This window comes from Chroicocephalus ridibundus, chromosome 17 (assembly GCF_963924245.1).
Source record: "Chroicocephalus ridibundus chromosome 17, bChrRid1.1, whole genome shotgun sequence".
NCBI classification, from domain to species: domain Eukaryota; kingdom Metazoa; phylum Chordata; class Aves; order Charadriiformes; family Laridae; genus Chroicocephalus; species Chroicocephalus ridibundus.
Genome location: NC_086300.1, coordinates 6,978,919 through 7,003,320, shown reverse-complemented (window position 1 = coordinate 7,003,320; position 24,402 = coordinate 6,978,919). Strand labels below are relative to the sequence as shown.

Genomic DNA, 24,402 nt, shown 5'->3' with positions numbered 1-24,402 from the left:
GCGGGGACGCGGAGCCGGGCTCTGCCCCCCCCCTCTCCCCCCCCCCCCCCCGCCGCTTAATGAGACAAACGAACTGGGAGCGGGCTGAGAAGTTTTAATTAGAAGCTTCCAGCCTCTGAGAAGACAAAGGCGAGATGTGCCGCTGCCAGGAGGCGGTGACCCCGGTCCCCATGGGACGGCAGCGCGTCCCCAGCCGCCTCTGCCCTCCCTGTCCTGCTCCTGCCACACTTTGTCACCCCCGAGGGCAGCTGGCGCCGGCGGCCAGCTGTGCCAGTGCCCAGATGTGCCCTGGCGTGGCACGAAAGGGGGGAAACGGGGGTGCGAGGGGACAGTCACCGTCCCCCAGCAGCAAGGCTGTGGGGATGGAGGTCCCTTGTCACCCACTGCCTGTCCCAAGGGACGTCACTTTTGTGGCAGGATGGGGACACCCAGCGTCACCAAGGGGGTAGGAAGGTGGCCCAAAGCGGACGTTTCTGCAGGCAAAACCCTTGGTCCTCGCTGGTGACACCGTCCCAGGGCACTGGGGGGGGACCTCGGGGCTGCCCGGCCCAGGGACAGGGCTGGCTGGGGACAAGGAGCTTCTGGGGGTTAAAAGATGTGGCAGCAAGAAGCTGTCCCTCTGTGCTGCCCCAGTTCCACCAGTATGACCCCCCCCGCTGGCTCTGGCCGCTCTCTGCCCCAGGACAGGTGGCTGGAGGGGGGACACGGGGACGGGGGGGGCCAGTGACAGGTTTTTAGCAGCGGGAAAGATCCGGGAAACGCTCTGCCCCATCTTTAAGCAAAGCAGCAGGAGGGCAGGCAGCCCCCAATCCCCCCCCCGGCCTGTGCCCTGGGTGACAGCAAAGGGGGCAGAAGGCACCCCCCGGGGCTCCCCCCGCTGCTGGGAGACATCGGGGAGGGGGGGAAGAGGGGAAGCCCCCCTCCAGACCCCAGCCCCGAGGGGCAAAGGCCTTTTCCAGGCCCTTTCCGAGGGGAGCCGTTAACCCCGGCCCCTCTCCCCGGGGCGAGGGGGAGGCGAGGAGGAAGAGGCGCACGTCTCCCCTCGCCCCTTCGGTTGGAAACGAAAAGATTTATTAAAAGCGCGTGTTATTTCTTAGCATCACCCATCTGTTAGCACTCGACACCCCGGCGCGGATTAGAGAGGGGCTGAGAGGGAACAGCAATAATCCATCTGCCGCGAAAATATACGCAGGGCTGCGCCGGGGGTGGGGGGGGGGTAACACGCAATGGGGGAACGTAACCAGGAGAGGGGGCAGCTGGCAGCGGAGGGGGGGGGGGCTTTAGGGGTAGAAGAAGGGCTTGGGGGTGGAGGAAGGATTCGGGGGGAAAAAGGAGGCGAGAAGAAAAGGGAGAAGTTTGGCAGCCGGGTTTGAACAGTGGGAGGGAGGGGGGGGGGGGGGGGGGGGGGGAGGGATGGGGGAACCGTCAGCATAAGAGCTTCATGGGTTGGGGGGTGGGAGCAGGGGGGGCCCTGCGAGGGGCGGCGAGCGATTTGGTGGCGTTCTTGCTGCCTTTGCGGGTGAGGGGGGCCGAAGGATGGTCGGAGGCTGGAAAAAGGAGAGAAGGAGATGAGGCAGCTCCTGGGGAAGAAGCAGCAGCAAACCCAGGTCCCCTCCTGGCAGGGATGGGGGGCGCTGCCACCTCCCTCCCCCATCCCACCCTTCCCCGAGCCTGTGGCTGCAGCCAGGAAGCTGCAAACCCCAAACACCATCTGCCACCGGCACCAAATGCCCAATTCCAGGTGTTTCCTCCCCCCCCCCCGCCAACTCCAGCCCTGAACTGGAAGGGGGCTGGCACGGCCCCAGGGCGCTGGGGGGCCCGAGGCAGGACTCACCCGGGATGCGGGAGGGCGGCGCAGGTCTCTTGCTGCTGCTGGGGACACGGCTCCGGAGCTCACCCAGGGAGCGGGAAGTGGTTCTAGGGAAGAGGGGAAAAAAAAAAAAAAAAAAGGCCATTTTAAAGGCCGAGGCTGAGGGCAGAGGTCCCCTGTTGTCCCCAGATGTCACAGGCGAGGGACGGGGCCTGGAGCTCCAGTGGGAGCAGGGGCAGGAGCTGCTGCACAGGAGCGCCCTGGGGCACAGGCGGCCGTCTCACCTCTCCGCTCGCTTCCGCTTCTGTGCGGACACTTTGGAAACCGAGGAGGGCTTTGGGATGGAGGAACTCTTCACGGGAAGCAGCGGGACGCAGGCTCTGCAGGAAAAGAGGGTTAGTGCCAGGGCCAGATCCCGAGCGCCCGCTCTCACGGGGCTGGGAGGCAACAGAAGCCAGAGGAAACCTGCCTGGTTTTGCGGGGGAAAATAATTCAGACAGGGATAAACCCTCAGGAGATCCGCGCAGGTGGTGGCAGCCACCCAACTACTGCTGCTCCCTGAGGCAGGGCCGTTCCCCCGTGCCTCAGTTTCCCCAGTTACCCTCCATAGGGACCGTTTCCTAGAGCTATAGGAGGAGACAGGGAGACCCTAAGGGTGTCCCGCGTTACCGAGGGAGTGCCAAGCTCTGGATTCGGATGGTCACACACATCCACGCAGCTCTGTAAGAGCCAGAGCCTCTCTGAGGCACCAGCAATAACAAAAAAAAAAAAAACACAAACAAAAAAACCACACCAAACCCCCAAAAACCACCCAAAAAACCCCCCTGACTCTGCGCAGTCCCGACCCTCGCTCCAACCGCTCGGGGAGGGGAGGCGATGCCTCACCTTCTTCCCCACCAGCGCTTGGGCTCCAGAAGCCATCTGGAGGATGCTCCTCCGCGTCCAAAGGGAAAAGGAGAACTAGGTTTCCTTGGAATGCTTTTTATCCATCTTTGCAAGCGATTCACGCGCGAGCTCGGCCCGCTGGCTGCCCGTCTGCGGGCCCAGCCTCCCCTCTGAGCCGGGCTGCAGCGATCCGCCCGGCCGGCGAGGCCACGGAAGGGGATCCCCAAAAACGCGGGTAACCCACACAGGGCAGCACTTACTTGGGCGCGACGGGACCGTCCCGCTTGTTCAGGAAGCTCTGGATGTTGTCCCAGACGGGGAATTCGGACAGGCTGAAGGCAACGGGCTTGGCCGCGCCGGGTGAATCGCCGATGTCGCAGATCTCGAAAGTCACGTTCAGGTCGTGGACGGGCGCAGCAGGCAGGGTGCAGCAGTTCTGGGCGGCCGACATCGCCAGGGGCACGCGGCTTTTGGTGACCGTCGGCGGGCAGATTTTGGAGGTGCAACACGACGGCACCGGGGAGACGAGGGGCGTCTGGGCTGCCGCTTTCAGACAGGGGCTGCCTGGGCTCTGCGTCACCTCGGGAGTCTCGGCTTCTTTCCCACCTCTCCGCTGGCGTTTTATCCGCGTTTTGAGGCCGCGGGGAGTTGCCGGTTGGGAAGCGTTGTCGTCGTTCATCTCAGACCTCCTCCTCTTCTTAGCGGGGCTGGGAGCTGTCGGCGTGGGACCGGAGAGCGGAGCGAGCTGCTGCAAGCATTGCAGGGCAGCGCTCGGCACAGGGGCATCGGCCACGGCGACAGACGCCGCTGCTGAAGGAGAGGAGGAGAAACAGTCACCTCCCTGCCTGCAGCTCCCAGGTACCCGCAGACCCCGGGGCATCCCCCTCCGCCCCCCGTCACAGCTCAGCGAACCCTACAGCAGCCGCCTGCCAGCGGGTGTTTCCGTCAAACCGCGTTAAACCCAGAGGAAAAGAGCCAGCACAAATACTCCTGCGCCTCGCCAGCCCTAAAGGCACCGGACTGGTCCCAGAGCGAGCGCGCCCCGTGGTCTGTCCCTGGAAAAACAGGCTTCAGAGCCCATGGCGTCGCTATGGGGTTGGTGCGTTGGGACTGAGGGTGAGGAGGAAGATGCAGGCCACCGGCTGGGAGGCTACAGCCGGATGGTCTTGGGCAAAACGTACCATGGAGGAGTAAACAAGATGGAAAAAAAAAAAATAAAATGAAGATCAGAACTGCTGCTTTGGTCTCCTGGAGCAGAAACATCACTCACGTTTAAGCTGACTTGCACAAACATGCTGAGCTCCCCGGAGACAAGGGCTGCTCAGCGGCTCCTGCCGTGCCCCGGGCTGCTGGAGATGCTGGCTGGCCTGAATCACTCTACAAAGCCAGGCCGGAGCCGCTCTCGGCACAACCCGCCGGGCACCACGTCAGGAGAAACTCATCTCTCTGCCCTGTGCCCACGGCTGGGAGCTGCTCCCACCCCCGCCGGCTCCTCCAGCGCACCCCGAGACAGAGGAGAGGGGACGGCACCCACCGTCCCTAACGCAGACCCCTCACCGTCACAGCCCTGCTGCATCTCCTGGGCTGGGGTGGCCCCACCGACCTCCGAGGGTCTGTTCGGAGACGTGGCTTGTTCCAGGCTTACGCCAGCCCCCTGATGGACCAGGCGCTCCAGTTCCTCGAATTCCGAGACCATGTCAGGAGTTAGGAGGTTGGCAGCCTTCAGGAGGGAATATTGCTTTCGGGCAACGCTCAGGATAGCGGCTACAAGCCTGGGACAGAGACAGACCCAAGAACCGGTTAGTAGGTGAGCTTGAGCCAGTATCACCAGTACCAGAGGCTCAGCACCGCCGGCATCACCTCGGAGACGCCTCCTTGAGCGAGGCAGAGCCTATTAGCAGAGTTTTCAGGGAAGAGAGACAAGCTTTGAAGCTGCGAGATACCCAAGCTGCAAATCTCTTGCTGGACAACCCGACCTGCACGTTCGCCTGTTGGTTACAAGGGACCAAACGGCATCCACAGGCTTTTTGCCAGGCCTCAGACACTCGTTAGCTCGGCTAGAGGCAGACCGGGATCCAGGCACGCGCCGAGGCCAGCCTCCCTCCAGAGACCTTTCTAAAAGAGGTTCATTCCGCCAAGACGCTCGGGGCAGAGACATCCGCAGATGGTGCCACGGGAGCCCTGCCAGGGCAGGGCCTGGGGGAGCTGAGGCAGGAGGAAAGACTTCGCGGAGGTAATTTCAGGACTAACGACGTGCACTTAAGGCTCACACAGTCGCTGTGCCTGGAAACCCTCCTTGCTGGCATTTCCAGGACAGATTATCCTGTGGGATTAGATCCTCAAGGGCCAAACCCCTTATTTTACAGGGCAGGCAGTCATCTGCAAAGACCGGGGCGCACGTCCATCTAGACCATCCGTGGGATGGGTACATGCAACACAGGAGGGTGGACAACCCGTCCTCCGTAGGCAAACCAGGGGAAGTGGCACATAGGGACGGCACGAGAACACTCACGTCTCTGTCTGGCTGCCGGACAACCCCTGTAGAAGGCAGCTTGGTTTCTTTGGTTCCAGCTGGTCGTCTCTCTGGTGGGTTGCTCCGGGGCTGCTGGGAGGCTTTTCCTCTGGAGCCTGGAGCAACCACCCAAAAGCTCGGGATTAGCCCATATTTGAGCTGAGTTTGGTCCCCAAACTCTCTGTTAGCTGGGAAGGGAAAGGGTTTCGCTGGCACGTACCGAGCCAGGACCCCAGGCTGAGCTCCTGCCCTCTCCCAGCACGCCCAGCGTGCCCCACGCGGGTATTTGAGTCCCCTGCTCATCACGCCAAGCCCTCCCACGCTGCCCGTCCCTTCTCTCACCTCCTCCACCGATTCCAGCTGCAGACGAACAGGCCATCCAGCTTCCAGCTCCTGCTGCTCTCCATTACACTCCATCTCATCCTCCAGGGCCAAGCATGTCTTCGAGATAGCTTCCTCCAGCCTACAGAAGACAGAGAAGAAGCCACTGAGCCAGAGAAGATCCTCTGGTGAAGCCGTCATTTTGCGTAAGAAGTTTTGGGATGGCTCAAACAGAAGATTTGGCCTTTGGAACCCAGCTTCCCTCGGTGCTCATGCGCTGTGGTCCCCCAGGTTCTAACTACACCCGACCACAGTCGAGATGGTGGTGCACACCAGCAGAGAAGCTCATCTGCTCTCTGACGGACGCCCCGGGCTCCAACCAGCACTAAAACCCTGCAGGGTCCTTGACCCGGGGGACACCAGGAGGTCACACCGAGCTCTGTCCCTCCTCCCCACCAGACTCACCTGGGCAGCTCCACCGGGCTGGAGCTGAGGGCAGGCTGTGGCGCCTGGTTCTCTGCCTGCCGGGCAGTGTCCTCGTAGGCCTGGAGCTTTGCCCGCAGATCTGCCACCTGCGAGGAAGGATCATCTCTTGCTTAGATGGTTTCACAACCCCCAGGAGCTCGGAGGTCTGCGTCCCAAGCAAACCACGGCTAAAGACAGCACCCTGCCCTCCCTGCCAGCATCTCACCTCTGCTTTCAGCTGCTCGCAGATCGCAGCGTATTTATTAGCGTGGCAGTCAAAGCTGAGCACGTTGCTCTTCAGCTGCAGAGATGGGGACAAGGGAGAGGTTAAGGAAGCACTGGGGCAGCACGTGTCCCTCTCCTGACACAGCTCCTCAGCCTCCTCCAGGCTCCAGGGTGGCTGCAGCGGACACAATCAGTGCTCGGGGACCCGCTGTCTTGGTCACAAGCCTTTCTGGGCTCTGGGCTGAGGAGCTTTAGCAGAAGAGCAGGCACACAGTGTCTGCAGCTTCATCAACCGCTTTCTGTCCAGTGCAGCACCCCCAGAGCTGGAAAACTCAAGCTGGAGAAGGGAGGCACCCACTAACATACCCCACCAGGCACCAGGCTCCTTCCCACCCATCCCCAGCAGCTCCCAAACACACGGGAGATCATCGTCACAACACCAGGTCCTCACCGAGAGCTTGATGTCCTTGGCCCGGTTGGCGTACTTGAGGGTGTTGTAGGTGTCCTCGTAGGCCAGCATGCAGGGACTCACCGCGGCGATCATAATGGTGCGGCAGTTGCCACCAATGGAGTCCTTCAGCAAGCGCGTGAGCTTGCTGTCCCGGTAGGGGATGTGGGTTTTCTTGCTCTGTACCAAGAGATCAAGAGTCCGCTCAAGCTTTTGGCCCTTGAGCGCTCAGGTCCGAATACTGTGTCGCAAGGGAACGGCCACGCACATCCCACGGCAGCTCTCGGAGCCCAGCCCAGGCTGCCGTCCTCACCGCACTGGCCAGACCATTGCTGGAAGACACCCACCGCATTCACCCTCCCTGGAGAGCCAGAGCCCGGCAGGGCCACGCGCTCAGCGTTACCTTTGCATCAGCCAGCGCGTTGATGACGTTGATGAGGGCCAGCAGCGAGCGGTTGATGTTGGCACCCTCCCGGAGCCTCTCGCCCTTGGCATTGGTGACTGAAGCTCGCTCCGAGCCTGCCAGGTCGATCAAACTCATCTTGGCCACTTGCAGATCCCCAGCGAGGCCACCAATGCGGTCCTGCTGCTTCACATAGATCTGCGAGGACAGAGATCGGTGGGGCCGCAGCTCAGCAAGGCACACGGGGTTGCTGGTTGGAGGCAGCACCGCCGGTTTCAATGTTTATAAAAGGATGGCAAAGGGGATCACACGGGCTGTGAGATCGAGCAGAGGAGCCCGGCACGCTGCGAAGACAAGCCAAAAACTTGGCGACGACACAAGTAGCAAAGCCACGGAAGGGATCTCGCAAGAAGTGACAGAGCTACGGAAAATAATCAGCATCTCCTACGCTTGCTGAGCGAGCGGGGTCCAGCTGGTTGGGTCCCGGAAGGGCAATGCGCCAACCCAGAGCCCCGGCGTGACCCTGGAAGTGCTCACGTACGCGGCAGCCCCAGCCTTGACTCCGACTGTGGACTTCGCCAGCAAACTCCAACGGCAACGGGGGCTGCAAGCCCCCAGACGCGATCTGGCAGTGCCCCCATGGAGGCATCCAGCCAGGGCTCTCTGTGCTGAGCCCAGTTCCCGGCTGGTGTGGGCAAGGAGGGACACAGCCACCGAGACTCCCCTGGCAGCATCACTTCCTAACTTCCCCTTTTGCATCCCTAAAGATCTCCCAGGAGAAGCAAATGCTTCCTCCACCACCCTGTAACACCCTCAGCCCCCCAGGAGCAACTCCTGCATGGACCGGAGGTGCCACAGAGGCTGGTAACTGGTCCTGCGTCCTCACCAGACCGCGGTTCGCCTGCCGGGATGCAGAGCCGGCAGCGGGAAGGGCACATTTCCAGCACAGCTAATGGATTCGCGGCAGGCAGGAATCCAGCACCCACCGACAAGCCCAGCTGGGAAGCCGGCTGGGAAAGCATCCAGGCACCTGGACTTCCCCCCTGCAAGCAGCAACAGGCAAAGCACCAGGTCCAGACTGAAATTACAGTCAGAGCCCTCCGTCTCCCCACGCAGCCGTGACGGCCCTGCTAATTCAGGGAAAGGCCTGGCTGGAATTGAAATCAACAGGCAGGTTTGTGCAGGAGAGCACTGACAAAGCAGGGGCCAAATTTACAGACATCCCCCCCCGCCCAGGGAAGCGTAATTCCTGGCTCGGTGCCAAGGGGGACACGACAGAGGAGACAGCAGCCTGCCCGTGGCACCTGGGGGGAGGAACACGCACGAGCCAGCGATAACTGGCCCCGCTTTGCTCTGGGTCAGGTTTTAGGTACGGCTCCCTCACACCAAGTCGACAAGAGTCAAAAGCCCAAAGTGAAATTTCAGCCCTTGGGAGACGTAACGCCAAGCTGGGAGTACGGGGCTGCCCGGGGAGACGTGGCCACCAGCACCACCAGTACGTGCTGTCCTGCTGCAGCACTGGCTAGTGGCCTGCCCAGCCCCGTTCCTCTTTTTTCAGAGCCATGACCACTCCGGTTTTCCCCATGGCATGCTACGAGCGGCAGCAGGAACCCCACGACGCTGGTCCTGGCAGCGGCTTGCTCTCTAGCCCCCTTTTCGGCACAGCTCCCGAGCGATACCGCAACCGCCGGCCCTCACCTGGAAGATGGCGTGCGAGCGGGAGGAGGTGGCGTTGGCATCGGTGGGATGCTGCGTCCGGTTTTTGTTGCCGTTGGCCAACATCTGCAGGAGCTGCTCTGCCGACGCGGGCTGGGAGAGAATGGGCAGAGGGAAGGTGTCAGCACATCCCGAACGCAGGCACTGAGACGCCGAGCGGCCACGGCGACGCAGGCTGAGGCATCCCGCAGCTCCGCGGGGCTCATTTCAGCTCGGGGTCACGTTTGCTGCCAGCCAAGAGCCGTGCAGGCAGCACCCCCGTATCTTCACACCCCGCCGTGTCCCCAGGACAGGCGCTCGCTTTCAGAACTGGCGTAGGCAGTGCCCATTTTTATACCCACCTGATGGAAGGAGAGCCCTTGAACCACGACTCCTTTTTCGGGATCCTCCCGGATGGCCAGAGGGCCCTTGGGCTCCAGCAGGTCGTGAATCTGTTCATTGTACACCTGGAGCAGGGAACTCGATGTAAGGCTGAGGTCTGGTTCCCCGGCAGCGAGAGGAGCTTTGTACCCCAGGGTCACGCACAACCTGGTGTCCCCAACACCACCTCCGGGACCTGGAGAGCAGCCGATGGTGCTCTAAACGCAGAGGACAGCTTGGGAGGGCTTTACTGGCAAGACACCATGCCACCGCTCCTCTAAAGCCCTTTCAGCCAGGAAGCCCTCATCCCTACGGGGACCATGGCACGGAAGAGAAAATTCCCCAACTCCAGACGGGGGAAACCAGCAGCACCAGTTCGCCAAACTGGATGGGTGAGCCTGCTTCCAGTCGGGCTCTAGGGCTGCCCTGGTGACACTGGGCACAGCTGGCAGCCTCGAGCGTGGCACTACGGGCTCCAGATCAAGCCCAAATCTTAGCAAAAGCGACCCAGAGGCAGGGGGACATGGCTCGGTGGCAGCGTACCTCCTGGTAGGAGACGAGGACCTCGCAGCTCTTCTCCTCCTTCCTGGCCTCGATCCTCTTGTAGAGCTCCACCATGGTGAGGTACATGATGCCGGGGTTTTTCTCCGAGCCCAGCATGGTGTAGGTTTTTCCCGCTCCAGTTGCGCCGTAGGCAAACACTGGGAGGAGAAAAGGGTAGATGGTGGAAACGATCGTTAATTAACGGGAGCGGCGTAGGGAGTGCCGGGGAAGAGAGCTTCCCGCAGCAACCCCTGTGGCGGGGGTCGCTCGCAGGCTCTGCGGAGACGAGGCAATGCTAATTACCCTCCGCGCTGGCTGCACTACCCGTTAGTGCAGGTTTTTGGTTTTTTTTCTCCTCGTTTCAGCCTCTCTAATTCATCAGACAGAGACAGAGCGCGTGCCCAAACCATCACCTGCTTCGATGCTCAAGTCACCCCGAACCTTCCCCTTTAACAAGCTGAGCAGCCCCCTTCCCCCGTCTCTCGCCAGAAGGTGTTTCTTCTTCCAGACCTTGTAATTCATCTCACTTTCCCCCCCATCCTTCAACATCCTCTTTGAAGCATCACCATCAGAGCAGGACACGCTCAGCTAGAGAGCCTCAGCCCTTCTCCCCATTAGCAGCACTCGGTGCTTCACAACTCTCTCATTTACGGATCCCGGAGTTATTTTATGCAGATAGAGACACGAGCCGTGCCTGCCAGGTGGGCATGGTGACAGAGGCAGCCTTCAACGGCTCACAGAGCACGCTGGAGAGCCAGGAATAGCATCCTCCAGTCCCAGTGCCCGGCCCGGCACGTGATTAGACAGGAGAGCAGTCGTCTCCCGCTCGGTGCCTGCTTCGCAGAAGTGATGGGCTCGTTAAGCCGCTCGTCGGCTGACAGCCTGCGAACAGCGCGAGGGTCTGCGGCGGCCGGCGAGGAGCTTTCAGACCTGGCACGGAGCTTCCCAGACCCGGCTTTGCGCTGCTGCCAGCCTGGGAGACACGTGCAAGGGACACGGCAGCGCCCAAAGAACCCTGAGATGTGTCTGCTCCATCCCAGATCCCATTCCGAAACTCAGCATCCTCCCGAAGCTCTGCCCGTTATGGCGATTTGAGCTGGGAAGGGATGGTGAAACCAAGGTGCTCTTTGTGCCATGGATCCACCTGATTTCTTCCCATCCTTCCCACCCTGTGAGCGCGGAGAGCAAGCGATCCTCATCCCTTGAAATGCCTGGAAAGCGTCTGCCCAGCCTCATTTTCTACCCCAACGCCCATCTCCATCCTCTACATCCCATCTCCGAGGGTGCCACGCACCGCTGCAGCCTCCAGTATCACAGAAGAGCCTGGGCTGGGAGGGACTGGGAGGGAGATGAAGACACCATCTGGTCCCAGCTTTTGCGGGAATCAGAGTCCTAGAATTGCCTGGGTTGGAAGTGACCTTTCAGATCATCTAGTCATCTAGTCCAACCATCACAAAAAGGAAAAAGGAGCCTGGATGGGATTATCTTGTACCCTGTCCAGTAGCGTCTCAAACACCTCCTGCCATGGGGACTCGGCTGTGTCCCTGGGGATGTTGTTCCATCACTGTAAAAAGGGTTTTTCTTCCATTGAAATGAAACCTCTCTCAATGCAACATGTACCTGTTGCCCCTTGTCATCTTCAGGATGGCAGAAACTCCATCCTCTCTGCAGCCTCCCTTCAAGTACTCAACAACTGATGAGGTCTGCCCTGAGCCTTCTCTTCTCCAGGGAGAGGAGCCCCAACTCCTGCAGTCTTTCCCCCTAGGGCAGGTTCTCCAGCCTCCTCTGGACTTTCTCCACTCCACCTGCGTCCTGCTGGAGCTGGGGGGCCTAGAGCTGGACGCAGCACCCTGACAAGCAGCTGGTGGGATAATCTGCCTCAGCTAGAAATGCCACGGTGGATGCAGCCCAAGACCTCGCCTTCGCTGCTGCCACAGCACGCTGCGACTCCCATTCAGCTCCTTGTCTGCCAGGACCTCCAGGTCCCTCCCTGTACGGGGCTCCTGGGTTATCCCATCCCTGGTGCAGGACTTTGCACTCCTCCGTGTTAAACTTCACACTCTGCTTCCTCGCCTGCTTTTCCAGCCCAGGCAGATCTCACCCTGCCTGCTCCAGCTGAGACCCCACCTGGTCCAGTTCTGGGCACCCCAGTACGAGGAAGATACGGGCCCGTCAGAGCCGGTCCGGAAAATGATCCAAGGGCTGGAACAGCTCTGCTACGGAGAGAGGCTGAGGGAGCTGGGGTTGTTCAGTCTGGAGAAGACAAGGCTCCAGGGGGACCTTATTGGGGCCTTTCAATGTATTAAGGGGGCTGACAAGAAAGAGAGAGAGAGACCTAGGGCCTGTAGTGACAGGATGAGCAGCAACGGTTTTTAACTGACAAAGAGAAGGTTAGACTGGATCTCAGGAAGAAATGTTTTTACTCTGAGGGCGGTGAGCCCCTGGCCCAGGGTGCCCAGAGAAGCTGTGGCTGCCCCATGCCTGGAGGGGTTCAAGGCCAGGTTGGATGGGGCTTGGAGCAACCTGGGCTGGTGGGAGGTGTCCCTGCCCAGGGCAGGGGGTGGCACTGGGTGGGCTTTAAGGTCCCTTCCAACCCAAACCATTCTGTGATTCAATCAGAACGCTTCGCATTTCACTTCCTCTCATTTACCTGCCAAGATTAGGGGACATTTCCATGTCAGGATCGTCCCTGTCCTGATCGCACTTGGAACCACCCCAACTTGGTGCCACCAACAAGTTTAAGGCTATATCTTTTTGCATTGATGGTGTCGTGTTCCTCCCCCCGCCACTTTCCCCAACTGCTCGAGGGCTTCCAAAATAAAACCACGGCTCCGCTGAGCCCACCCAGCCCGGGAGGGATGGAGCAGGAGCTCCTGCAAGGATAAGAGGCGCTTGCTGGGTCTTACCGGAGCAGTTGTAGCCATTGAGGACACTGTCCAACACGTCGTGGGTAGTGTGCTGGAACACCTCCTCCTGCGTGGCCTTCTCCCCGAAAACCCGGTCGAAGGCAAACTTCAGGTCCTTGCCCTGGTGCTTGGGCCCACGGGTGGGCAGCACGCCACCCGAGGCACCGCCGGGCTCCTCGGGGTCGAAGACGAGGACGTGCTGGTCGACGATGCGCAAGACGGGGTGCGCAGCTCGTTCTCGCTCGCAGGGGGCGGAGGGTCGCACCCGCACCACCACGGTCACGCTGCCCTCCTCAGGCGGGGGGCCCAGCGCCATGGGGACAGTGGGGAGCTGGGGCAGGGACATGGTGCCGGCTGCAGGACACAGCTCTGGGCTGGAATATCCTGAGGGTCTCATGCACTCTGGTGGGGAGGACGGGGGGGGATATGGGTCAGCCAGGGGGTGACGGAGTGGAGGAGGAGGCCAAGACCTTGCACCCCCACCCCGTGCCCTGCTCCCACCCCTTCCCTGTCCTAACCCCTACAAGGGCCCCTACAGCCATCCCCCCATAGCCACACGCCCCCTTCGGGCCCCCCAGCCTCCCCAACGACCCCTCATTCCCCTTTGGGCCGCTATAGCCCCTGTGACACCCCTGCCACCCAACACCATCAGGACACCCCAGCCTGACACACACCCCCTCCCTCCAGGGCCCTGTAGCCCCCGTTCCCCCAGCCATGTCCCTCCTCCAGGCCCCTATAGCCCCAGAACTCCCCAGCCACACACACCCCCCCAAGCCCCCATACCCCTCTCCAGGCCCCTATAGCCCCCCTAGCCACCCAACCCCCCTCCATGCCCCGATAGTCCGTCCCCCGCCTTCAGCCGCAACCCCCCTCCGTGGTCCTATAGCCCGCTCCCCACAGCCCCACACCCCCTCCACGGCCCTATAGCTCCCTCCCCACAGCCAAGCACCCCCTCCGTGCCCCTATAGCCCCCTCCCCACAGCCGCACCCCCTCCTCCAGGCCCCTCAGCCCCATTCCGCCCCGCCCAGGGCCCTTCCTACCGCCTCCGGGGCCCCCCTCACCGCCTCCTCCCGAGCACTGCACGGCTCCCCCGGGCGCTATAGACCCTGCCCGACCCCCCGAGACCCCGCACCCCTCTCCCGGGACCCCATTTCCCTCCCGGGACCCCCTTTTCCCCCGGCTCCATCGACATTTCCCCGCCGCCCCCGCCGGTGCTCACCCGTCGCTCCAACCCCTTTCAAACGGCCCGCCGGGCCACGCCCCCCGCTCCTGATTGGCCGTTCGCTAAACCGCCCCTCCCATTGGCTCCCCCGCGCCACGCGCCCCGCCCGCCCCGCGCGGTGCCCCACGGGAGTTGTAGTCCCGCCGTGCCCCGGCTAGCCGCCATCTTTCCCCCCCTCCCCATCCCCATTGCCGCCGCGGCCGACGGGCGCGGGCGGCCCCCTGAGGGCACGGGAACCGACGACCCGAGCGCTGCCTGGTGGACAGAGCCCAGCCAAGGGCCGGGGGGGGGCCGCTGGGGGGCCCGGGGTCCCCCCTGGTGCCAGCCTGGGTGGGTGAATGCAGCCGCGCCAGGCCTTAATGGCGGCCTTCCCCTCACAGCTCAGGGCTGACCGCCTCAACCCTAACGAACCCCCGCTGCCCGGCCGCCACCTCGTCCCCCAGTAATTAGCGCTGAGAAACAAGCACCGGGGACCGGCGAGGGGATAAACGCCCACCCCCGCACCCGGCCCCCAGGGCCACCCCCGTGTCCCTCATGGCTCCCATCCTCCCGCCCTGCCGCAGCTGCTCAGGAGGCGGCCGGTGGCCCCAGGCACACGCTGTCACCTCTAATTGGGCCACGTCCTGCCCGCGCCGAGGCAGCGGTGACGGGCCCGCGTGTCAGAGGGTAGCCATGGCTCTGCCTGGCCACCATGTCCCCCTCCCCTCGCAGTGGGGACGCCATGTCCCTGAGGGGACACCCCTCACCATGGGCACTGGGGACGGGGACATGGCGGTGGTGGCCCGCCCAGCGTCCCCACTGGAGGTGGCAGAGGGGACACCGGCACTTGGGGATGGGGGAGCCCCTCGGCACCCCCCCGACTGGGCTGATTCGGGGAGCCAAGTGGGGTCGGTTTGAGGGAGGGGGGGTGGTGGCGGGAGGACCCTGTCCCCGGGGCGGGGGACACCGGCTCTGCCCCACACGGGGACACAGACAGCAGACGGGGAGAGGTCACAGCTCGGCTTTACCATGGAGTCGCCCCGGGGTCGGGCAGCGAGGGCGGCTCCCTTCCCCCCCACCCCCCAGTGCAGCCCCCCCGGGACAGGGCGGGATGGGGGAGGGGGGGTGGCACCCCTATAGACATCTGCGCGTCCTGTACATATATACACGCCGGTGGGGACCCCCGGCATCGCCCCGGGAGCGGGGAGGCAGCGGGGGGCCGTGGGGGCAAGCGGGGGGCGCAGCCAGGGGATGGGGGTGCAGTGGGGCAGTGCAAGGGGGTCCCCCAGCCCCCTGCGGCCCCCCCAACGCCGAATTAGCAGCTGTGGGGTGAGCAAATGGGAAAGGTGGGGGGCGGGTTGGAGCCCCACAGGTAGCTTGGATCACCCTTGGGGAGATGCCGTGGGGCTGGACCGTGGCAGAGGGATGTTGTGGGGCTGGACAGTAGCAGGGGGAGGCTGTGGGGCTGGAGAGCGGTGTGGGGGGATGCCGTAGGGCTGGACGGCAGCAGGGGGATGCCGTGGGGCTGGGCGGTCATTGGGGGATGCTGTGGGGAGACACTGTGGGGCTGGATGGTAGCAGGGGGATGCTGTGGGGCTGAGTGGTTGTTGGGGGATGCTGTGGGGAGGTGCTGTGGGGCTGAAGGACCGCTGCAGAGGGATGCTGTGGGGCTGAGTGGTCATTGGGGGATGCTGTGGAGAGACGCCGTGGGGCTGGAGGACGGTTGCAGAGGGATGCTGTGGGGCCGAACCACGGCAGAGAGATGCCGTGGGGCTGAATGGTCATTGCGGGCTGGCGTGGGGGGATGCCGTGGGGGCTGGACGGCAGCGGAGGGATGCCGTGGGGCTGGAGTGCCGTGGGGCGATGCCGTGGGTCCAGGCTCAGTCCGAGTAGATGATGAAGCCGGAGAAGGTGCTGTACTTGTTGTTGTTGCCGCCGTGGGCTTTGCCCCCGTCCAGCTTGATGAAGACCTCGTCCCCCGCGTCCAGGTGCAGGATGACGCTGTTGCTGGCGTAGTCGTAGTTCTGGTCGGCGTCCTGCGCGATGGCGCTGGCCCGCACCTGCGCAGGGGACACGGCGTTACCCGCCTCAGGGGACGGCTCAGCCCTCGGATCCCGTGGGACACCCGGGGTCCCGGCTCACCCGCAGCCAGGGAGACCACCCGCCGGCTCCAGGGTGGTGTCCTGGATCCCCACCCACGGGCGAACGGGTCCCAGGTGGAGGTGGCTTCTCCCGGCATCACCCAGCGCCTCTCCCTGACCTGGCAGGCTCGGAAGTGGGACCCCATCTCGGATGTGGGACCCCGGCTCTGGGTTCGGATGTGGGACCATGGCTTAGATGTGGGACCCCATCTCGGATGTGGGACCCCGGCTCTGGGTTCGGATGTGGGACCATGGCTTAGATGTGGGACCATGGCTTAGATGTGGGACCCCATCTCTGAGTTCGGATGTGGGACCACGGCTTGGATGTGGGACCATGGTTCCAAGTTTGGATGTGGGACTGTGGCATGGAATGGGACCACGTTTCCGGATTTGGATGCTGGACCAGGTCTCAGACAAAGGACCCCAGCTGGGATGCGGGACCCCGGCTCTAGGTTCGGAGGTGGGACCATGGTTCTGGGTTGGGATGTGGGACCATGGCATGGACATGGGACCATGGTTCTGGATTTGGATGCAGGAGCATGTCTCAGACACAGGACCCCAGCTGTGGGTTCGGATGCAGGACCATGGCTTGGACACAGGACCACAGTTCAGACACAGGATCCTGAGTCCGGATCTGGATGCAGGACCATGGCTCAGTCCCAAGACCCAACTCTGGATTCGGACATGGGACCACAGCTCAGACACGGGACGCCAGCTGCGGATTCAGATGCAGGACCATGGCTCAGATGTGGAACCACGTCTCAGATGTGGAACCACGGCTCCAGATTCAGACACAGGACACAGCTCGGACACAGGACCCCAGCTCCAGATCTGGATGTGGGGCCACAGCTCCAACACAGAACCCCGAGCCTGGATTTGGATGCAGGACCCCGACTCAGACACGGGATCTCATCCCTGGATCCAGACATGGGACCATGGCTCAGACATGGGATCCCAAGTCTGGATCCAGCTGCAGGACCACGGCTCAGACACAAGATCCCAACTCTGGATTCCCCCATGGGACCACAGCTCAGCCACTGGACCCTGACTCGGCTCAGATGCTGGACCACGGCTCAGACATGGGATCCCGAGTCCCAATCCGTATGCGGGACCCTGGCTCTGGATTCAGATGGAGGACCCCGGCTCAGACCCAGGACCCCATCTCCAGATCTGGATGTGGGGTCACAGCTCCAACACGGGATCCTGACTCGGCTCAGATGCTGGACCACGGCTCAGACACGGGATCCCGAGTCCTGATCCGGATACAGGACCCCGGCTCTGGATTCAGATGGAGGACCCTGGCTCGAACCCAGGACCTCTGGATTCAGACCACAGGACCCTGGCTCCGGATTTTCAGACGCGGGACCCCATCTCCCAGCCCCAAACCCCTTTGATGAACCTGGCACATCCCCACGCACCCCACGAGCTTCCCAGGGACCACGAGCGCGTGGTGAGGGCTGAGCTCAAATCCCCCAAAAACAAGCCTCGCTGCTCGCCCAGATCCCAACCTGTTGCGGGGCGGGATGCTCCCCCCAAGGAATATATCCTCAGTGGCAGAGGAGAAGGCCGGGAGGCGCCGGCAGAGCCGGAGGTGCCGTAACCGCCCGGCAAAGAAGCTCCGTGGCTGGAGCCCGAATTATTTGAGTAATCAAATCTACGCCGGCGCCTCGCAGGGAGATCGCGCGGCGCTGGGTGACAGTGACGAGCCAGCAGGTAAAATCCCAAGCGAAATGCAAAAGTGATGCACCGGGGAGAAGATACTCCCAATTATAACTGATGAGAATGGGCTCTTAATTGGCTGCGCGGGGCAGGGAGGCACCGCCAAGCGGCTGCGGGGTCCTGGAGCCGACAGGGGAAGGAGGGGTGTCCCCATGGATTCCTGTCCTTTTCCCCCAGGACAAGGGTCCCAGGGGTTGTCACCTCCTCGGGAAACATGGCGGTGTCTCCCCGAGTCCATAGGCAGCCTGCGATGGCGTGGTAACTCACCGCCCAGGAGCTGTTAACTCTGGAACCTACTGATGGCCCAGCAGGAGGTCCCACAGGGCTTGCTGTCACCCACGCAGCCACAGCCCTCGTGCCGTCACCAACACTGTCACCCCGTTAAAAGTCACCCTCTGTCTACCCCGCCACCACGAGGGTCCCCATCCCCGGGGCGGGACACGGTGAATCTCAGTTCCTCTGGGACGCTGCCTTGACTGGGGTCGTGCGGAGGAAGGGGAGCGGGGGGGAGGAAGCAAGGGGGGAGGAGAACCAGGAAAAGCTGTTTGGCGCCATGCTCCGCCGCCATCGTCGTCCCCCCTCCCCGCGCCGCAGCCAGAGCCGCCCGGTGCCATCCGTCTTCCCTCGTTAAGGAGCCGCCTTGTCACCGCGCGCCCGCCAGCCCTTGGCGCTAACCAGGGAAGATAAATGGCAGCGCCAGGGCCGGGCTGAGCCGCTCCCGGCACCGCGCTGGCAGAGGAGGTGGGGGCTGCCACCACATGTCCCCCCCGCCCCGATGGCCTTGTCCTGCTCCGTGCCTCAGTTTCCCCGTGCCACAGCCAGGCGCAGCCCCCGGAGGTGGGAACCATGGGGGGGACCCGGCGCCTGGGGCTGGCTCTGCTGCAGCCGCTGTCACCCACCCCGGTGACACTGCTGCGGGGATGTCACCAGCCCTGGGGACAGTGGGATGGTCCCCGCTGTGGCCAGATGCACCCAAGGGGTGTCGGGGGGGGTGGGGGTGAGGGGGGGGGCAGTGCCACTCTCCCATGTCTAGGCTGAGCCGCTCGCGGTGACACTCGGTGCCTTGGGGACACCATGTGCCCCACGTGCCGCGGCCACCACGGCCCAGGGCGTGGCAGCGGGTGCCCCCCAGGACCCCCCAGTGCAGTGGCAGGTGCCCCCCCAGGATCCTCGGGCACGGCGGTGGGTGCCCCCCAGGGCTGCTGGGCCTGGCAGTGGGTGCCCACCCCAGGACACCCGGGCATGGCGGCGGGTGCCCCCCCAGGGTCCCCAGACATGGTGGCAGGTGCCCCCCCCAGGCGCAGCAGTGGGTGCCCCCCCTCGGACCCCAGTGGGCAGAGCAGCAGTTGCCCCCCCAGGACCCCCTGGCAGGTCCCTGTGTCCCCACAGACGGGGTCTCTTGGGTCCCCCACCCACAGGGACCCCCCCGGGGCTATGTCCCCCCCAAGCCGTGGCACAGCCACACACCCCGCCACGGTCACCCCCCCCACGGGGACCCCAAATCCGCCCAGCTCCATCCTCCCCCCCCCCCCAATCCGTCCATCCGTCCGTCCAGCATCTCCCCCCATCCCCGCTGCCTCTTCTACTGCCTAATACAAATAAGAATAATTAATGCTAATTAACCCCCCCGGAGCAGCTCCCTCCCCGCCGCGGGGCTCCCCTGGCTCTCATTAACTCCAGCCCCGATGCAGGGGTGATGGGCTGCGCCCAAAGGAAAGTGGGGGGGGGGGGGGTGTCAGAGGGGGCCCCCTAAGTTATAATTCCCTCAGATGATGCCGGGATCAACCCTTATCCCCCGGGAAGCGCCCCCCCCACCCCCCCAGTCTTGCCGGGGAGGGGGTATTTCTGGCAACAAACCCCTGATCGAACCCATTTTTTAATTATTTAGGGGCATTTTGGGGGTACCTTTTTGAAACTCTCCCGCCGGTGCCGGCCCGCTGAAGCGCTTTCCCCCCCCACCCCCCCCAGCCTCCTTTATAAATATTGGAGCGGCGATAGCTCGTTAGTAATTAACAAGCGGTTAATTAAGCTGCATCGCGCGCCCGACCGAGCGCGGTTCCTCTCGACGAGGGGCTCCGTAGCTTCTGGAAATTTATCCGGTAGCGCCCGGGTGCGTCGATCCCCCACCGAGCCGGGGGGGTGGGTGTCGGAGCTCGGTGCAGGGGCGAGAGGAGGTGGGAAGGTTTTGGGGGGGGGGTCCCCGAAAATATTTTGGGGGAGGAAAAAAGGGGTGAAGTGTTTTGGTTTTTTTTTTTTTTTGGGGGGGGGGATACTCAGTCTGGAGTTACACGGATGCTGCTGGGGAGAAAGAGCCGGCGGTGCCAGGCGTCGCCGGGACCCCCCAAAATTTGGGGGTGGAGGTGGAGGCGGGGGGGGCGGGGGGGGACAGAAAGAAAAACAATAAAAGAAAATTTAAACTGTTTGGATGGAGAAAAAATGCCGAGCGGTTCCTGCCCCCGCTGCGTTGCCGGCTCGGAGGTTTTAGGAGCCGAGGGGTGCAGCGCGGTGGCCGTGCCGGGGCTCCCGCTTTCCCCCCACCCCTGGCTTTTTTTGGGGTGAATAACTCAGTTTTGGGTTAATTCAGCGCCGTACGTCCTCGGGACGGGGCTGCACCCTGGGGCTTGATGCCGGGAGAAAATACTGGGGGGCGGGATGAATCCCGGCAAGGATGCCGGCTGCGGTGACACCCAAGGGAACGGAGCTCGGGTGACATTTGGGGGGTCACGGCCACGTCTTCTGCCTCCGGTCGTGGCTGCGGGGGCGGGGGGGGAGGACACGGCGTGGGGAAGGGGCAGCGTTTCGGGCATCACCGCGGGGATGGAGGGGCTGCGTCTCGGCATCGGGAGGATTTTCAGATGGATGGGGTCGGGGGGGAGGATGCTGGAGCGGGGTCGGGGGGCCAGGATGGAGCCAGCCTTGGGGTGTCCCCCCCCCCCCCGCCATGGTGTCCCCGTGCAGCCTGGCTGAGGACGGGGTTGTCTCTCCTGACACAGCAGCAGCAGAGCTGGCTCCGGGCTGGGGGTGCAGCACCCCAAAAGCGAGGCAGGCGCTGCCCCCTGCCAGGCCACCGCCGAGACTGTCCCCAGCCCAGGAGCCCCGTCCCCCCTGGGGAGCCCCAGAGGGGACACTGGCACGGCCAGGGAGGGCAGGGCACCCCGGGGACGCTGCGGGGACACCCCAAGGCACCACAGAGACACGGCGGAGCACGTCTGCGGAGCCAAGGAAAGGACAGAGGGGACCCTGGGGGACACATCAGGGCAGCACGGGTACGGTGGCAGAGTGTGTCCCCAGTGCTGGGGGAAGGACGGGGTGCCTGTGGGAGCATGTCCGGGGGTTGGAGAAGGATGGGGCACCCTGGGGGTGCACCCAGAGCCCATCATCGCCGCCGGGAGAAGGATAGGGATCCCTGGGGTGCATCTTCGGGGCAGGGAGTGGGACATGGCACCCTGGGGGTGCACCCGGATCCCATCATCGCTACCGGGAGAAGGATGGGGCATCCTGGGGGTGCCCCTCCAGGGCTGGGAGAAGGATGGGGCACGCCAACGGTGCATCTCTGGAGCTGGGCACAGGACAGGGCACCCCGGGGGTGCATCTCCGTGGCCAGGAGAAGGATGTGGCACCCTGGGGATGCACCCAGAGCTCATCATTGCGACTGGGAGAGGGACAGAGCATCCTGGGGGTACGTCCCTGGGGACGGGAAAAGGATGGGGCACCCTGGGGGTGCACCCACAGCCCATCATCACCACTGGGAGAAGGACGGAGCATCCTGGGGGTGGACCCAGAGCCCACCAGGAGAAGGATGGAGCACCCCGAGGGTGCATCTCCGGGGCCAGGAGAAGGACAGGGCACCCCAGGGGTGCATCCCCGCAGCTGGGAGAAGGATGTGGCACCTCAGGGACGCACCCAGAGCCCATCATTGCCACTGGGAGAAGGATGTGGCACCCTGGGGTTGTATCCCTGGGGTTGGGAAAAGGACGGAGCACCCCAGGGAAGCACCCAGAGCTCACTACTAGCACTGGGAGAAGGATGCGGCACCCGGAGGGTTTCTCTCTAGGGCCAGGAGAAGGATGGAGCACGCTGGAGGTGCATCCCTGGGGCCGGGAAAAGGATGCGGGCACCCTGAGAAAGCACCCAGCCCCCTTCTCCGGTGCTCAGGGGGCAGCGAGAGCTCCCGTGCCCGCAGTGGGGCTGGTAGCCGGGGTGGCCAGCCCTTACCTGGCCATTCTTGCAGAGGTCGGCCCACATGCTGGTGCCGTCACCGCCGCGCATGAGGACGTGGTAGGTGAAGAAGTAGGTGCCGGGGATGGCGCAGGTGAACTTGCCGGAGGCGGCGTCGTAGCTGTTGCCCAGGTTGGTGACCACGTCGTCGAACTTGAGGACCTCGTAGCCCTCGTGGGGGTTCTTGAGGCCGGCGTAGAAGGCGACGCGCGGCACCGTGCTGTAGGTAGCCGCACTCACCGCACCCGTAGCCCCCGGTCCCGGTAATCCCGGAGGTCCCGGTCGTCCCGCTTCACCCCGTGCCCCCGCCGGTCCCGGTGGTCCCGGTTCTCCCGGTGGTCCCGGTGGTCCCGGTTTCCCCGGTCGCCCCGGTTTGCCTTGGGGACCTTGCACCAGGGTGGAAGGCGGCGGGAGGGGGCCGCGTTCGGCCGGTTGCGGCGGGGAGGCGGCGGCGGGGCCGTAGGGCTCGCAGACCATCCGGCAGGTCCCCAGCATCTCGTACCGGCCGTCGGTACCGGCGGAGCTCACCAGCACCGGGATGAGCACCACCAGCACCAGCACCATCACCACCCCCGCCGCGGCCGCCAGTAAAGTTTTCCGGCCCAGGCTGAGCCGCCGCCCGGCCGGGGCGCGTTGTCGCCCGGGGGGGGGAATGGTGCCGGTGGGGGGGGGGAGCAGGGCGGCGGCGGCGGCGGCGGGGGGGTGCCCGGGGGTGGCGGCGGCGGCGGCGGCCGCTCCGCTCCGCTGCGCTCCGCTGGCTCCGGTGCGCCCCGCGCCCGCCCGCCCGGGACACGCCCCCCTGCCCGCAGGACACGCCCACAGCCACGCCCACCGGGCAGGGACACGCCCACCGACACACCCACCGACTCGCGGGACACGCCCGTCGCCACGCCCGCTCCTCGGCCGCGCCCCCCTCCCCGGTGGGACCCCCACCCTCGACCCCCGGTTCCTCCGTGGGACCCCGCGCACCCCGGTCCCCCCCACCCCCCGTGGGGACCCCCCCGTGGCCCCGCCCCCCCCCCCCCCGTGTGCACCGTGTCCCGTCCCCCCCCCAGCGTGGACCATCCTCACGCCCTGTCCCCACGCCACCCCCGGCCCCCCCCCGGCCGCATCCTCACTGGGTCCGGAGCTCCGTCACCTCCGCGCCCGGGAGCCGGTGGCCACGTCCCCGGAGCTGGGGACACCCCTGGGGCGCGTCACCTGTGTCCCCACGGGGACAAACCCACGGGGACAGTCCCCAGGCCCCCGCCCCGGCCTCACCTTTCCCTCCCACGGGGACCAGCGTCACACGCTTTGGGACAGCCCGGGTGACACCCGCTCCTGGCACCCAGGAGCATCCGTCGGGTCGCGGGACGGGATGCCACTGCCAGTGGCAAAGGCCACAGTGACAACGGGGCGCCCGTGGGTGCCACTGCGGGGACGGCCGGGCCACGCGAAGGGGTGACGGCCATGCAAAAGAGCCATCCCCGGGGGGCTGAGGACTGGCGGGCTCGTGACACGGGGACACGCGGCTGCGCCCGCTCCGTCGCTTGCCATCTCCATCAGCCTCGGCGGGGACAGCAGGACGCGATGGCAAATGACAGCCGCCGCCAGCGCCGGGGGTGAGCGAAGGACGTGGGGCCCGGGGGGGTGACATGCAGCGAGGATAGGGACAGGGGGGACAACATGGGTGTAGAGGAGCCCAGGGCTGCTCCCAGTGCCACCAGCCGAAGCGGTTTGGTGGCCTTGGGTGACCATACTGAGGTGGCATCAACCCCGGTGGCACCTATGGGGTCCATGGGGTCATTGTCCCCCCAAAAAAACCCACCCCCGCCCTGGGGGCGTGTCGCCTTCCAGCCCCCCCACCCGTGCAGTGTCCCCAAACCCCGGGGGGACACCTGGGGGACAGAGCCCAGCCACCCCCAACCCAGAAGGGGGGGGACCGAGGGGACACTTGGCAGCCCATTGGTCACCCCCGTGTCCCCTCCCCAGCTCCCGCAGAGGCTTTAATTTAATCAGCGTGCAAAAATCAATTAGCCGGCTTCAAGAAGGCAATTATTCCTGGGGGCTTAACGAGGCTGGGGGGGGACACACAGATTATTTTGGAGTGGGGGTGCTGCCAGTCCCGCGTCCCCCTCTCAAGCTGTCACCAGCATGTCACCGGCTCCTTTCCTCGTTCCTTTCTCCATTGTTGTGTTGTGTCGTGTGTGTGTGTCCCCCCCCCTTCCTCGTTATCTTTCTTTTTTAACGAGCGCCTAAAAATATGCCTCGCCGAGGTCACGGGCTGCGTGAGTCACCGCCGTCACGGTTTGGCGGTGGCCCAGGTGGGCAGGGGGCTCCGCGTGGGGACGGGGTGGCCGCGGCGGGGACACCGGCAGGCCCCGGTTGCGTCAGGGCACTTGTCTCACCTGGAGGGTGAGGGGACATCCCTGGTCCTGGCCACCGTGTCCCCGTGGTGGGGCCACAGCCCCAGGTCACCTCATGGCCACAGGCCATTGTGTCGCCATGGCATGGCCACCACCTTGGGACACTGTCCCAGTCCCAGGTCA

General features: G+C 64.2%; 2 protein-coding genes across 2 annotated transcripts; both read right to left on the bottom strand.

The window, feature by feature from the left end:
• Nucleotides 1-1,413: 1,413 nt before the first annotated feature.
• On the bottom strand, nt 1,414-13,141 carry KIF18B (kinesin family member 18B). The gene is made up of 15 exons (XM_063354594.1): nt 12,595-13,141; nt 9,689-9,846; nt 9,127-9,231; nt 8,768-8,878; nt 7,070-7,267; nt 6,670-6,846; nt 6,220-6,294; nt 5,994-6,100; nt 5,550-5,670; nt 5,208-5,323; nt 4,253-4,467; nt 2,956-3,505; nt 2,095-2,190; nt 1,835-1,917; nt 1,414-1,547 (listed from the first exon to the last, which is right to left on the bottom strand). Exons 1-15 carry the CDS (start codon nt 12,989-12,991, stop codon nt 1,426-1,428), a joined length of 2,631 nt encoding a protein of 876 aa, XP_063210664.1. The 5' UTR covers nt 12,992-13,141; the 3' UTR covers nt 1,414-1,425.
• Nucleotides 13,142-14,730: 1,589 nt separating this feature from the next.
• On the bottom strand, nt 14,731-22,664 carry C1QL1 (complement C1q like 1). Its single transcript, XM_063354398.1, has 2 exons — nt 21,872-22,664; nt 14,731-15,856 (listed from the first exon to the last, which is right to left on the bottom strand). The coding sequence occupies exons 1-2, from the start codon at nt 22,436-22,438 to the stop codon at nt 15,677-15,679; spliced, it is 747 nt and encodes a 248-aa protein (XP_063210468.1). The 5' UTR covers nt 22,439-22,664; the 3' UTR covers nt 14,731-15,676.
• Nucleotides 22,665-24,402: the final 1,738 nt, after the last annotated feature.